Source organism: Rhipicephalus sanguineus, chromosome 10 (assembly GCF_013339695.2).
Source record: "Rhipicephalus sanguineus isolate Rsan-2018 chromosome 10, BIME_Rsan_1.4, whole genome shotgun sequence".
Lineage (NCBI taxonomy): Eukaryota > Metazoa > Arthropoda > Arachnida > Ixodida > Ixodidae > Rhipicephalus > Rhipicephalus sanguineus.
Window position 1 is genome coordinate 11,773,824 of NC_051185.1, and position 14,653 is coordinate 11,788,476.

At 46.4% G+C, this 14,653-nt stretch overlaps 1 protein-coding gene across 2 annotated transcripts in view; it reads left to right on the forward strand.

Annotated features, from left to right (window-relative positions):
• The window catches only part of LOC119407049 (phospholipid phosphatase homolog 1.2 homolog), an 83,954-nt gene extending 70,204 nt beyond the window's left edge, over window positions 1-13,750 (forward strand). For both annotated transcript variants that reach the window (XM_037673886.2, XM_037673885.2), the window contains exons 2-4: window positions 4,808-5,117; window positions 7,724-8,069; window positions 10,998-13,750. In XM_037673886.2, the coding sequence (XP_037529814.1) occupies window positions 4,821-5,117; window positions 7,724-8,069; window positions 10,998-11,350 (996 nt within the window). In that variant the 5' untranslated portion in view covers window positions 4,808-4,820 and the 3' untranslated portion in view covers window positions 11,351-13,750. The remainder of the gene's footprint in view (window positions 1-4,807; window positions 5,118-7,723; window positions 8,070-10,997) is intronic.
• Window positions 13,751-14,653: the final 903 nt, after the last annotated feature.

The following is a 14,653-nucleotide window of genomic DNA, read 5'->3' on the forward strand; positions in this document are numbered from 1 at the left end:
CAGCGAGACAGAACAGAAAACTGTAATAAAGGAGTTTCCATTGTCCGCATCTTTTGATTTTTAACACGGCCTCGGCTGAATGGAGATTTCTCGGAAGTATTACCGGCGCGCGATGGTGTGATCTTCCGGGACACTACTGCATGGTATTGATAAGTTAAGCGTGAAAGGCATATCATTATGTTAAAGGGACACTACTGCATTGTATTGATAAGGTAAGCGTGAAGGGCATATCATTATGTTAAAGGGACACCAAAGTGAAACACTATTTTTCTTATATTAGTAAATTACTCTTTTACAATTCCAAAATGGCCACACTTGCTGTGAGATAGACTTTTGGTAAGCCAGAAAACGCGCAAAAGGAAAATGCGTGTGGTTAGGAAGCAACTAGTTTCGGCTGAAGCAGGCTCCGCAAACGGGCAAGGATGAAACCACTGGACTGAAGGAAAATTAATATTACCTGGATGGGAAAACTGGAATACCGGTAAATAGTGCCGAGATATGGCTTAGGCAGTCATGACTTTCCTCGCAGAAAGCTGTTGGAATTAGGCGGGTGGTAACAAATGCCAAAAACCATCTTTTGGAAACAAATAGTTACGCAGCACCACGCTATTTCTAAATTGCATGGGATTTTCAGAAGCGAACATGAAAAACATTCATGCACGACAATGAGGACACCACCTCCCGTTCTCTCGGGGCGATCATAGCGATCCAGAAGCACACGTTGTTGGACTAGTCGGTTCATGTTCTTTCAGAAGCCACGGAAGTGGCTATTTCGCGCAAAGAAAACACAAGGGGAGGGTTGAGGGGAGCGCAAACCCTCAACCCCCCCCTCCTCAACCCTCCCCTTGTGTTTTCCTTTCGCGAAATAGCCACTTCCGTGGCTTCTGAAAGATCATAGTGATGTATGGTGAATGTTTTCTGGCACTGAAAGAGCTCACGCGATGCAATTTTGTTGGTTGTTTTCAGACAAGAGAATTACATCCGCATCCGTGTCATTAATTAAGGCGCTTAGACTGTGTCTTTTCGGAATAAGGCTGCGAATATTGGCATAAAGTATAGAAAGCACTGATGGTGAGCCCCCCCCCCCCCCCCCACTTGCACTATCCTAGCTAGTGGCCTAAGACGGCCTGATCCTCGTTGTAGCGGCAGTGGCGGCTGATGGGGCCTCGCAAACTGAATTGTTCTAAAAAGACAGGGCGTGCAAACACGGACACAAGAAAACAGTCAGGACACCACAAACGCCGACTAAGGTTAGTCGGCGTTTGTGGTGTCCTGACTTCTTTCTTGTGTCCGTGTTTGCACGCCCTGTCTTTTTAAAATGAATACTTACCAACTATAGCTCAGCTCTCTGTTATTCTAAACTGAATTGGTGTTTTTGTTTTCATGTAGCCTTTTGTACCGCAGATTGAAAGGCACTTCTGTCAGCTTTTTACGAGCGTGGCGAGTTGACAGAGAAGTCTACCCCGCAAGGTAGATTTCTTAAGACAGTAGGAGTATTTCTTACTTGGAACTGCGAACTTTAGCAATTAGTCGGTCCTTTCTAACGGTTCTCCCCCCCCCCCCCCCCCAAAAAAAAAAAAAAAAAACGCGAGGTGCTGGCTGACTCGCCGAAGACAGTCTCGAAAGGCTGAGAGCGATTGAAACGAGTTGGATGACCGACGACGCTTCTTTGGCACGGTGCCCGTATATCGCGACTCCTGGAACGCGGCTACGAGATGGGGCAACCCCGTGTCTAACGTAAATAGTTACTCGAAACACTAGTCGTCTCTCGCGAACCTTAATAGTTAAACGGTGCTAGTCGAGTTAGAGACGATAGCAGTGTGCATATACACGGCGATTGTAATGTGTACGTAGCCCTATAACAACGCTCCTCCTTCTGAGCCCCGTCTTCGCTGATTGGCTCGAGTCCAGAATTTCGAAGAGGCCGTAACGGAGCGAAGCGTAACAGCTGGAAGCGAATGACCGTATAGGCCACGTGCTCACAAACACACACACACACGCACGCACACGCACACGCACGAACACACGAACGCACACGCACGCACACAGTGTCTCTTATTCACTTGCCTAAGACGACTCGAAGGCGCAAGCCAGCTTCTTTTTGTTCAACGTCGATTGTGTTGATTGCTCAATATACTCATGCTCAACTGTGGAAAACTAAGTAATAATTATTATTATTATAAATGAACATCTTCATCTTTTCACTTGATTTGCTAGCATTAGTCCATCAAATTAAGACGAATGTAAAATTTAAAAAAAAATCACACACTGATCTCAGCGCTGCTGAAAAATACACGCTGATCGATACAAGAAGGAAAAACTGCTGAGTATTTAGCCGACTTTTCAATTATCTAGCGAACAGCGCCTGTTCGGAAACAGTGTTGTGCCTGTACTGCTCTGCATGGGCAGCCTCGGCACCGCGCCATGTAATCCGAGCGCGGCGATTGGTCGAGCGCACCTGGGGTGAGGCGTCGACGTCGTGAGAGTTCGAAACGTAACGGCGCGCGAAGGCGGCTCCGACCTCGGGGGAACGTTGACCAGCGGCGAGCCGCATGAATGACCATCGTCGTCGCCTGTTTGCGAAGGAAGCTTTGAGGAGTGGGGAGCGGACGGACGTCGTGAATGCAGGCGCATCGGCAGAGAAGTCGTTTGTTGTTCGGCGAAGACGACGAAGCTCTGATGTATATTTATTGCTTATTTTAACGTCACATTTGTTTGACCGCCATAGAGCACCTGCGTCGGGCCGGCTTTTTGCGGGCTCGCTTGTAATGCGTGTTTTCCGTTGAAACGACGTTCTTCACCGCCTAGGGTGCCGCGCTTTTGTGTGTGTGTGTGTGTGTGTGTGTGTGTGTGTGTGTGTGTGTGTGTGTGTGTGTGTGTGTGTGTGTGTGTGTGTGCGCGTGCGTGTTTGAGCTGTCGTCGTCCTCGTCGATGTGGCTGGCTTCAGAAAAGACGCTGATGCGAGGTAGACGGCGTGCCTCTATGCTGCGGTGCTCGCGAATTAGGTACAGTGCTCGTAAAGCTACGGGTCTCTTCAGCCGATCGGCTATGAAAGAAGATCGTGCTAGTTGGCTACGTGACTGTAACAAGTGTCAAAATGACGGAATCCACTTTTTCTTTTGTTCAAGCTGCTTCCATTCTGTACTCTGTACATTAATGGGAACGAGCTCAATCGTTATTGTATCGTTATCTTGTGAGAGCATCAGTACAAAATTGGTCTGCCGAAGTCGCATTGGGCTTGAAGGGCAGATCCGACAGACAGCAGTCACAGAAATTCTTGTAGCGAACAGCACGGAAAATGCAGGAACACATTTTTGTAGCGGGAACACGTAAACTATAGACGGGCGCGTACAGCAATCGGGGAAGAAATAAGTTGAAACTAATACAGATGACGTCACCTATCCTTAAATGAGGTCTGTACAAATATACAACAGCGAAATAACGACCATGCAGTACTAGAACACCATCAGTCTTTCAATATGGTAATAGAGAACGAGAAGAGCCAGAAAAGAAAGAAAAAATAGTGATTAATAAGTTTAACACCACTTTGTGGTGTTAAATGTATGCATAACACAGCGTAGTACATAACACCACGGTGTTATAGGAGTTTGCATGTCTCCTTGCTAATGAAGTTTTATTCTTGTTGTCTTCCTGTAATCCGGCCGTGATCGTTCCCTCCAACCGATGGATTAGCGCGGGTGGATTAACGCGGGTGGATTAGCACGGTTGGATTAGTGGCGTACAGCGTACGAATCCTGTACGTTTGGCTTCTCCTTCCTTGCGAGTTTATTTGAAGGACCCGTGGGCCTTTCTCCGAACTGCGCGGAATTGCTGAGCGTCGTCGTCTCAGTGCCTTTGCTTGTGTGTGTCTGTGTGTGGCAGGGGCGGTTCGGCTAAAAGCGACGCTGACCTTGGTCGGGGCCGCTGGCTTCTTGCGCGAGCGTTTCTCTGTTTGCCGCGAGGATGATCTTGGGAAGGGCGGGTTTCCATTCATGGTCGTCCGTCGCCTCTTCGTTGCGTGGTGCGCGAAACGATCCCGGCGAGGCAAGCGTACGCAGAAAAATGTTCTCACACAGTCGTCCAGGCTGAGAACGTCGTTGAGTGTGTTATGTTGCGCCTCTGAGTCGGACGATAGCCAAGGTGGCGTGAAAGTACGAAGCCGATATGATTAATGTGTCGGCGGCGTCTAGTGCGAAATATTTGGCGGCGGAAAAGTTCAGGCTCTGCGGTCTAGCCTGCCTTAAATTGGGCTGGGTACATCGTGTAGAATTTGAATAGCGGCGCTACTGTGGAGTAGTCTCACATAGCTGCTACAAAATAAGAACGTGTATGTCTTGCTTTTTGGGGGTTATTCAGTGCCTATGTTTAGATGCGGTAAGGTGCTGATGGAGGATTGGTGGTGGAAAAGTGAGAGAGAGAGAATAACGAGTTAACACAGAAACGAAATCTTCTTTACCGTAAAACGCGAAGGGCTAACTTTTTGAATTCATAGTTCTTAGAAGGAAAATATTAAATCCAAAAGGGCAACGAATTAGGCCGAATACGAAATTGAGCTTCCTGGCTCACAGGTCTTCACAAGTTTTGTTTTCAAACTGTTTTGTTTTGGTGTTGGTCAGTGGTGTTATTCAAAGGTGAAAGGTAAGTCAATGTTAAGGTGTAGGTTTACCGTCCAAGAAGTTTACAGTGCGGTAATGGGTGAAAGAAAAATAATTTGGCGGAGTAGGTTAGCGGTGTAAGTTTATGCAAGAAGTTAGCGATACGTCAAGCATTCCCCACGGTGTTCAACGGGTTCGTTCAATGTCTGCAGGTGAGAAGTTTCCATGGAGCTGTCGACGACGTCCAACCAAACCGTCGTGGACCTCGAGGCCCCCGCCGACAAGACCGACCAGGAGCTGCTCAGGAACGGGGGCACCGACGCGAGCACACTCACCGACGACGTCTCCTCACTGCAAGGGAGCCAGAGCGTCGCCAAGAAGTCTCGCCGCTCGGTCGCCTCCCTCCTGGTGGTCTTCCTCGACGCCCTGGTGCCGGCCAGGACCCTGGTCGAGCTCGCCACCGAGGTCCTGCTGGCCGCACTCGCCGTCTACGTCATCCTCTCCATCACCGGGGCCTTCCAGGTGAGGGATGTCCTAGTCGCGGTGTTTGTCGCGGATGATTTTCTCAAAGGGACACTGGAGAAACAAATTAATTAACTTGTCAAAATTTACCTTCCACAATACCATAAGTACCAATCTTGCCTAGTGAGAAGCTTGGTAAGCCACGAAGCATCAGCAAAGCTCCCGCAAGAACTCGCCGTGACGTCACAGTTTTACGGATGTTTCGAAATTGTGACGTCTCGGGGGTCTGTAAGGGTCTGCATTATTTTTTATGGGCAAAAATGAACTACATTATATTCGGGAAGAGCCAGACACTTAACATGGCATATTTTACGCAGATTTTTTGGCCATGGGACCAAGATGCAAGAATGAAGTTTGTGATGTCATCGTGACATTCAGTTTTAGGGTTTTAGGGAGAAATGGAAAAATGGCCTTTTCCCTCTTCTTTTACTTGAACCTGTCTGTAACCGTGAAACAAAGAGCTCGCAAGGAATAATTTATCAGTCTCTCGCTCTCGCAAGAATGAACTCATTTGGCAAGTTCAGGAGTGGAAGTGCTAGTCCGTTTGCGTCACGCTGTGCTATCCTGCTCCAAAACGCATTATTGCACCGAAACTGCTCCGAAGCGGTCTTTGGGGCCTGCATGTGCCGCTGTCATCCGCGACGTGACGCGCCCATGCGAGCTCCTGTCATCATCAGCTGGCGCGCTCTCCGTAACGTTGATGACGGCGTGAAAAAAAAATCAGTTTCGCCGCAAGGGCGGAGCAGTGAATGCGATAGCAAGAAATTGTAATGTTATACGAAGTAAGACAAGCAGCTAAGTCTTTTAGATCCGATCTCGCGTAAGCTTAAACCAACGCGTAAGCGTAAGTACCAGCGTAAACGCTGGTGCATGGTGTAAAAAATACGGCCGCTGCAGGTAGCGAAGCTGTTTTTGTGCTACCTGGCATCTCAACGCGAAGCGGGCTGTTTGGTGTCTCCCGAGATAGCGCGCACGTCAGCGCTAGCAACCGCGCCCTTATGATCAAAGTTCGTAGTTGCTGCTCGAGCGACGCAGCCTCCCCCTCTCCCCTGGCTTCCTTCATGCTCCTTCGCCCGGGCGATGTTATCGCATGCACCCTTTGTGCAACAGAGATGGCCGGCTCTTTTTATCTATGCTTCAGCCGCGTTCGTCCCCAGCGCTCGCGCGCTTTTACTCAAGCGTAGAACATACGATGCGCGGGACGACGCTATCGATTTGGACTTTATACGGAACATGACGGCGACGGCAAAAACACGCCGAGAGTGTCCATACACAATTGCTATCGCAATGAAAGTGGACATTTCAGTTCTCTAGTCTTCGCATTCGTACATGTCAGCAGTTGGGTTTCGTCAGTGGGAACATTAAAAAAAAAAAAAAAACCTTTGAAGCGTAGTCGGCTTTAGCTACGCAGTGCATTGCTTATCTCTATTTTCCTCTCGGATCTCATCGGCTGTGGCGCTTTAATGACGGGAGCATACGCTTTCTGATTTTAATTTTATAAAAGTGTAATTGGCTTTACAACAAAGGTAACTTTTATTAGCTTATCTCTAGTCTTCAGTACTGTTCATGTAAGCTGTGCTGTTTTATTAACATGAACTTTTTTCATTCGTCTGAGGTCTAGTCAAGTGGAGCTATCCAAAGCATCGCTTATCCCTTGTGTTTTCCGAGTTATTACTCCGTTAGCTACGATGTCTTAATGATGGGAGCATATACGTGTATCTATAAGACTAGTCGGTTATTCAGTATTTAATATTTATTAAAAACATTGGAATTTTTACCAGAAATAAAATATTTCAATTATCAGTGGTGTTTGACATTAGAAATCTGCTCAAAAACAGCATTTCTGCTCCCCGAGCTGCTCCAAAAAACTGCAGCCCGCGTTCACCCCGGAAAGTTGTTTTTGAGTGCTGTCTAGGGACATCGTTACAAGTTCCGATGCATCACTAAAATTTTTAGGACGGCTTTGTGCGGAACTCTTCACTATATGAGTGTGAAACGTGCAGCCCGTTTTACCAACTACTACACCTGCCGCATTTGTCTAGTGGTTATGGGGCTCGACTGCTGACCCGAAGGTCGTGGGTTCGGATCACGGCCGCGGCGGCCACATTTTGATGGACGCAGAATTGTAGAGGTCCGTGTGCTTAGATTTAGGCGCACGTTGGACTCCAGGTGGTCAAAATTTCCGGAGCCCTTCACTACGGCGTTCCTCACAATCATATCGTGGTTTTGGGACCCAAAACCCCAGCTATTATTGTAATTATAATAGCAATAATAATAATATTAATATATGCTCTATTCTTATCATCATATTATGCCGTTAAAATAATCGTTTTGCTACCAGCGGTTCGATTCTTCCATGTTATTGTGTTTAAATGTAATGTAAATAGGCTACGTGTTTGTCCTTTCTTTTTTCCCTTTTGTTATGATACGTGACAAATTATTCAGTATATACATTGATGTGTGTAATCTCTCGCTTGCCGATGTGTTGGGCCTAGTCCTGCAAGTCAGCATTTTAACTTGGTCTGCTATCTGTTCTTATTCAAGATGAAAATAAAGATTATTATTATTCACGACTACGTTTCCTTGGCTCTTGAACTGGCACACAGGTGGGCTCCAGTCCCGGAATGTGGCGCCCCGCCTTCCGCTGCGACGATCCGAGCTTGCAGTCGCCGTTCTTGGCCGAGAGCGTTCGTACCCGCGACCTCGCCATCTTCGTGTTCACCCTGCCGCCAGCCATGCTGCTCGTGTTGGAGTTCCGACGTAGCGGCGCTCCGCTGCGCGACCGCTTCTTCTGGAGCGGCCGCATGCTGCGTCGCTACCTGGTCGGGCTCTTGTTGGTCACCACGGCAACGCAGCTGCTGAAGGACGCCGTCGCCGAGAAGCGCCCCTACTTCTTGGACGCCTGCAAGCCCGTCTTCCGGAACCAGCGCAATGCCACTCTCCTGTGCCAAGGTGTGTGTGGAGGTTGGAGTTGCATGGCAGTGGTGTCGTATTTAAGGGATACTGATGAGGAGAAATCACTTCAAACCACAGTCGGGAAGCTTATTCAGGCTGACCTGAAAAGCTTAAAGGGCCCCTGGACAACCTTCCATATGTAACATTTCAAGTAATCGCGCGCATTGAGTTCAAAATGCCGTCACGATCAATACTGCCAAACGCGCCAGCGCTACGAGTTTCGGGTGCGCCGAAAAAAAAAATCCCGTTCTTCTCTCCGGGCATTTCGGTATCTCCAGCATTAGTCGTGACGACACCACGCCTATCTGGTCATGTCATCAACAACAAGAACTTATTTGTCTGCTCACGCGCTTTCCCTGCTTACCCTCCTCGCCGTACGTGGAGGAACACTAGGCCAGGAGGAGAGACGAGCGGAGTGGAGTGAAGGAAAGAGCGAAACGAGCGAGGGGCCGCGATTCAGTCATCAAACTCCGCTATTACGGCACCGTTTCGAAAAATTCTCGCGACTACTTGTTCGTTCCACACGCGGGCACAGCTGATACACCACAACCAAATTTCGACCTCTGGGTGGTTTAGGGGCGCTTTAAGTTGGCAAGAGAACCATTTTGCAGAGTGAATCATAGTGAGCCCGGCTACGTAGAATTCTGGTAAATGTGAGTCCAGAGGATTTTGAGTGAACCTCAAGCAAAACACACACACACACACACACACACACACACACACACACACACACACACACACACACACACACACACACACACACATTGCTAGTGTGTCTAAGTTGTTCATTTTTGTTGACCTAGTTTTAGACATAAATCAGTCCTTCAATCATGTTTAATTTAGCAGCAAGATGATAATTTGAAACGGGTAGGAATAAAGCAAACCTTCTTTCTTGCATCTTGTGCTTAAAGGGGCCCTGCAACACTTTTCCAAGTAGTCATGGAATGGCTTCACTAAAAGAGCTTTTCTTCACGAATCGACCACCGCAAAATTTTTTAGGATCCGCCCAGTATGAGCGGAGTTACAAAAATTTGTCGCACGCTGTAATTGCTTTCTCTTCCCTCGTCCTGACGAAAGCGCTGGAAGCTAAGCAGGGTGGGGTGGCACGGGGGAAGAAGTATGTCACGCGCGCCTCGTGGCCTTGAGCACTTTTGTAGCGTTAGCTACACTTGCCTAGCCGGAGCCGATTTCGCGTGGATCCTCATGACCCGTGCTGCGCATGCGCGAGGAACAGTGATGTCACACAGTGGGCTCACCGGAGCCGGCATCTCACGCGCTCTCCGCCACCGCCGCGCGCGGCTCGCTGCTGCTGGTCTGCGCGTTCGGGAGGAGTGGCGTCGTAGCCGCGGCAGACACACCGGCGCCGGCGCGCGCGCAGCTATTCGCCTTCGCTGTGCAGTCGCCGTCTGACACTGCGCTGAAGCCGCTTGATAGCGCCTCTGACTGGCGTTTGCAGGTGGGTAACGCCATGGAGAAGGAGAGCGCAATGCTGCTCAACGGCGCAGAAGAGCCGAGACAGGCACGTAGGCAAGGGGGGGGGCCCGGGGGGCCCGGGCTCCCCCCCCCTCGAAATTCGTCCGGCCTTCTATTTTCCCCGGCACCTTTTGTTTTATATTTGCCATGGAAATACTTTCTTTCGAACAATTAGGCCTTGCCCCCCCCCCCCGAAAAAAAATCCTGGCTACGTGCCTGAGCCGAGAAGCTTATCTCATCGGATCCCGAAGTAGTTGCCTGGCAATTAGCGGTTCAGCGTACGAAGAATGAACAGAAGGCTAATAATCCTAGACAATTTGGAAAGCTAAGAATAATCAGCTGAACCTTTGCTAACGCTGCGTATATCCTGGCATAGGCGAGCTAAGCCACTGCAAATTTTTTTTTTCTTCGAACGCGCGGCGTACTTTCAGTGCGATCGCGCGCGCGCAAGTGATGGCCTCCCGCGGCGGCCGCAGTAACTACCGAGTGCGCCATGTTCAAATCTGCCAATGGCGTGGAACTTGTGTCAGTGACGCAGTGATTTTGAGTCAATGACATCATTTGTCGAGAGAAGAGGAAGCAATTTTTAGCCGGCTGAGCATTTATTCTGAATCCCAGGCCGCGTGCTGCGCTATGCTTGGCTCGCGTATTCTCGGGGGCCTCGACTACCTATCGGCAGCGTTTTCTGACCATGCTCAAAAAGTGTTGCAGGGCCCCTTAAGCATCGATCTGGCATTAGATTCCAAATTATTTTTTGAATTTAGTTCATTATATTATGCAGAAGCACTTTATTGGATTTGTGTGCTTCAAGCTATTTGATCCAGTTGAGTTCTGGGCAACATCGTTACTACTTACATTAAAAATGTTGATTAGGCCTAATCTGGCTATCACGATCCATGAGGTCATGTGAAAAAATTTCAACATTGGCTCATTATCAATCTATCTTCTTGTCCGCTGTGCCAAGCCTCCTTTCATAATAGCAGCATCTTTTTGGTTGTTGTAAGTGTAACTTCACCAATAGTTCCTGTTCAGTTGTCAGAATGCTGTAAAAGGGACTGCAGTAATTCCTGAACTCTTTTATAAGCGATTGTCTCGTGTACAGCAATGATCCTGCATTATCAGTTTTGTATAACTTGATGGTCACAGTCTTTATCGTCATTCTCTAACTTATCATTAATTTTCCTCATTGGACGTTCTTACTACAAACTGTTACTAGTGGTAGGGTTGTATACAAAGCAACAAAATCATGTGGCCATATTATTAGCATGCACCTTCCATGAGCGCTTTTCGGGTCTTTTTAACTTAAATATTGATGCTGGAGTGTGTCCTAAGAAACTACCAGTGCTGAAACTACCAGGAGAGTAAATAAGTGCCTCAAAATATTTTAACACATTCCTTTTTTTTTCTCCATGCTCGAATTGGCCCACCGTCCTTTCATGGATCTACAAGCAGCTTCAATGGTTGCCGTTCTTCCAACCGTGACAACAGCTTCGCCATTGATTACAGACTACGTCTGCAGCGGTCCTCCGAGAGACGTGATACGTGCCTTCGACTCTTTCCCATCGGGCCATTCGAGCGTCAGTTGTTTCGTCGGATTCTTCCTCGTTGGATATCTCGTGTGGAGGGGCGACGCCGTGGCACCGGCGGCAGCCCGTGTGCTTCTCGTGGCGTTGCTGATCGCTTCCGCCGTGGCTGTGTCGCTGTCGAGGATCGTGGAGCGAATGCATTTCTGGTGGGATGTGGGTGTCGGCGGAGCTCTGGGTCTTGTCACAGCCGTGGTGTTTGTCCTGTGGCCCTTTTCCTGATGCTTGTTTCAGCACGACCCGAAGAAAGGGTCGTCTAGCGATTCGTCGAGCTTCGACCTGTGAGCAATGTCATTTGGGATGGGTTCCTACGTTCTGCAAGTTGCGGCCAAGACTGAAACGACACTGCTACTGTTATAATTATGCGAACCGAATTTCATCTGTGCAGTTGCTGCACGTGCACTGCCAGTGCATCATGTTTCTCACTGTAGAATTTGTTACGCGTTGTGCATAGCACGAAGCTTACTTTTGTTCTCATTTATGCTTTTGTAGAAACACCAAGTGAACAGATGCTTGGTACTCGTAGGTAACCATCTCGTGGAAGCATGGTTGACATTCATAATGTGCGAGTGTTGTTTGATGTCTCTAATATACACTGCACAAATCGTTGTGGCAAGTTCTGTCAGAATTTTGCTTATGTGCTGAATATCATGCCGGTTAAAAGTGCATTTGCTTGCTTTATCATTTCTTATATCCTCACACTGCCTGCATAACAGATGTTGAGAAAGACTTTATTCTACAGACTAGTCTTTCAATGAGCTAATATGTTGCTTACCAGCTGTAAAAGTTTCGAATCTTTTTCTAGATAAGGAATTGTTTTCAGTGTAAATGCTATCACCCACGGAAATTAATTTTGGACTGAAACTTTTACAATGTTAGGGACCATTGCAAATCATTATTGAATAGCTGGTGTTATGACTATTTACAGAATTTAGGTAGAAAAGTACAAATAGACCATTTCACTAGAATTTTTTCAGTGCCTAACAGGGATTGGTGGTTGTGAGAATATTTTCAATGCACTTATGCCGCTGCGTTTACATGTATTGAATGTTAACAGTTCTATGGCTTTAACAAGATCACAATTTTAACTGGGGATGACATGAGTAAAGAAAGTTCACTAAGTGCAATATTTTACACAGATCATGCTTTATATTCCACACATTCCTATTGGAATTGATAGGGGCCAAAATATGTCTGCACGTCCAGAGATTATTATACACTTCTCAAGTTTGAGTTCCTGGCTTTTCATAAACTCTACACGCCTGTTTCACTTCGTAAGCCTTCTTTCACGAAGTCATCAACGGTCTCATGTGTTCAACACCTGATCCAGATCCACTGGGCTGAGTTGCCAAGCGTTCTTTTCTAAGCTGAACTTGGCCGTGATGCATTTTTTTTTTACTGTCAGGCATTCCTGTACTCCACAGAGCTTAATGTATTCTCCGTTACTCTGCTTGCAGACGTTGGTATTGTGGCTCTTCCGAAGCAGGTGTGTTTGAAGTGCCAAGATATGCAATTCATGTTTGTAGAGCATCTATTTTAGATGTACTAGTCTTACTCACGCAAGTATAGTTGAACTAGACCTGCTGTAGAGTTCACAGATTCTGATGTTTTTTGCAGCACTGTACATAGCAATTACATTTTTGAAGAGATATTTACCATGTCCAATGCAGCTGTCTAGAAGCCTTACACTTTTGCAGTTGCTTTATAGTTAGATGTTTATGCAAATGCCTATGTACACCAGCTCAAATGTTTTATGCTCGTTGAATGAGAATATTTTTCTGTTCGTAGAGGCATCAGATTTGGTGTCGGGGACAAAACATTCACTTGTTTAATGTAACCAATTTTTCTTGAATTTTTTAATGCAATCAACAGTCTAAGCCAAAGAATGAGTGATGTCTTTGGCAAACAGTGTTTCATAACTCGGCATGGAAGTATTTTTTTAAGCTTGTTAAACTACAGCATTTACATTTTGGAAATTGTTTTCGCCTTATCGAACAATGAGAATTATGAGACAATCTTATACATGAACATATTCGTTGTGGCCACAATTCGTTTATAGTGAGCTTAAACTTTTTGATTCCACTTTACTAGATTTTCGACATTTTCTAGCACAGCATCATGAATTCAATATATATTGCAGAAGTTGAAATGGCTGATGTGCCTGAAAAAAAAATACGCTGTGTGATTGATGTTTGTTATTGTATCTGTTGCTAATATATACAAATGTCTGCAATAAACTGTTTGTATGCTCATTTCTAAGTGCCTACACAACAACACTCATGGTGTGCGTCATCGAAGTAAAACAGTGTTTGCTCTTAAATCAATCCACGATGCCAAGATGCATGTAGCACCATGCCTTTTTCACATGTAGCTTGCATAGGGCATACTCCGCACATTTTCTTTTTGACTCTGAGTGTGTATGTTCATGCATAGCGATTGTCATAGTCAACAAAGTATTAGTATATTGCAGGGTTAATTCTGATGCAGTGTTCAATGTTAAAGATATGCATGGTTTTATTGTTCCTGTCCTTTTGTATGGCAGGTGTGTTGAAGAAACTACCAATGTAACACTGTTTCTCATATTGCTGCCTAGTCAATAAACATGATTTGGTGTTAGCAAAAGTGTCCCAGCTCATTAATACAGCATTTGTCACCATAATCTGTTGTGCATGTCATCTCATATGAGTGGTTGCTTTCTGAAGCTGCCTCTCGATCTCCATGTTCACTCTTCAACCCTAGGGATACTTACCAAGGCAAAATAATGTGTACTTGAATCTTGTAATTGAGCTATTGCATATTTAAGCAGACTACTTCTCTATATTCGTGTGGACTTGTAGTAGCATCAGCTATGATGTTACGATCTGCAAGAATCTTCATTGTAAGCATAAAGTTGTCACATCTTTAATAGAAACACCTCTATATTCCTGGGGACTTTACCATTATAACGCAACGCACCATCATTGTTTTGAGGAGATAACTGCTACACACACTTGGAAAGGAAGTAATCACATTCTGCGGTTGTTGTAAGGCTCAGTTGGCCTCGAACGTAAACCGCACCATCCTGTGTGCGTGAACCCACGATTGTGATCACTGAAATTGAAGAATGTTAACGTGTTGCACGTGAACCACTTTCTAGGAATGCAGAGTTTGAAATTAGGGTGGTTTATCAAGCATGAAAAGTCTATTGAATAGATGAGACTAGAAAAAGGACACACAAGCTTGACTTCTCATTACCTCGACAACCTCGGCCCAGTTAGGTTGTTCATCAATAGGTGAAGTAGTAGAAAGCTTTCTTCAGCTTGTTGATAACAATGTAGTAAAAAAAAATGGCTTGACTGAGCTCTGGCACTGGTGTATGTGTAAAAGTCACAAGTATGGTGGCTCCTTTGGGGGAAGATGGAAACTTTAAGCAATGAAAAATCCTTGCCACATGGGGTGTGGCTGGAGTTGGAGGGGCCCTTTCCTCATTTTTTTTGTTTTTGTTTGGAGGAGAGGGTACGAAACATGCACGCGCTTAGGTTGGCA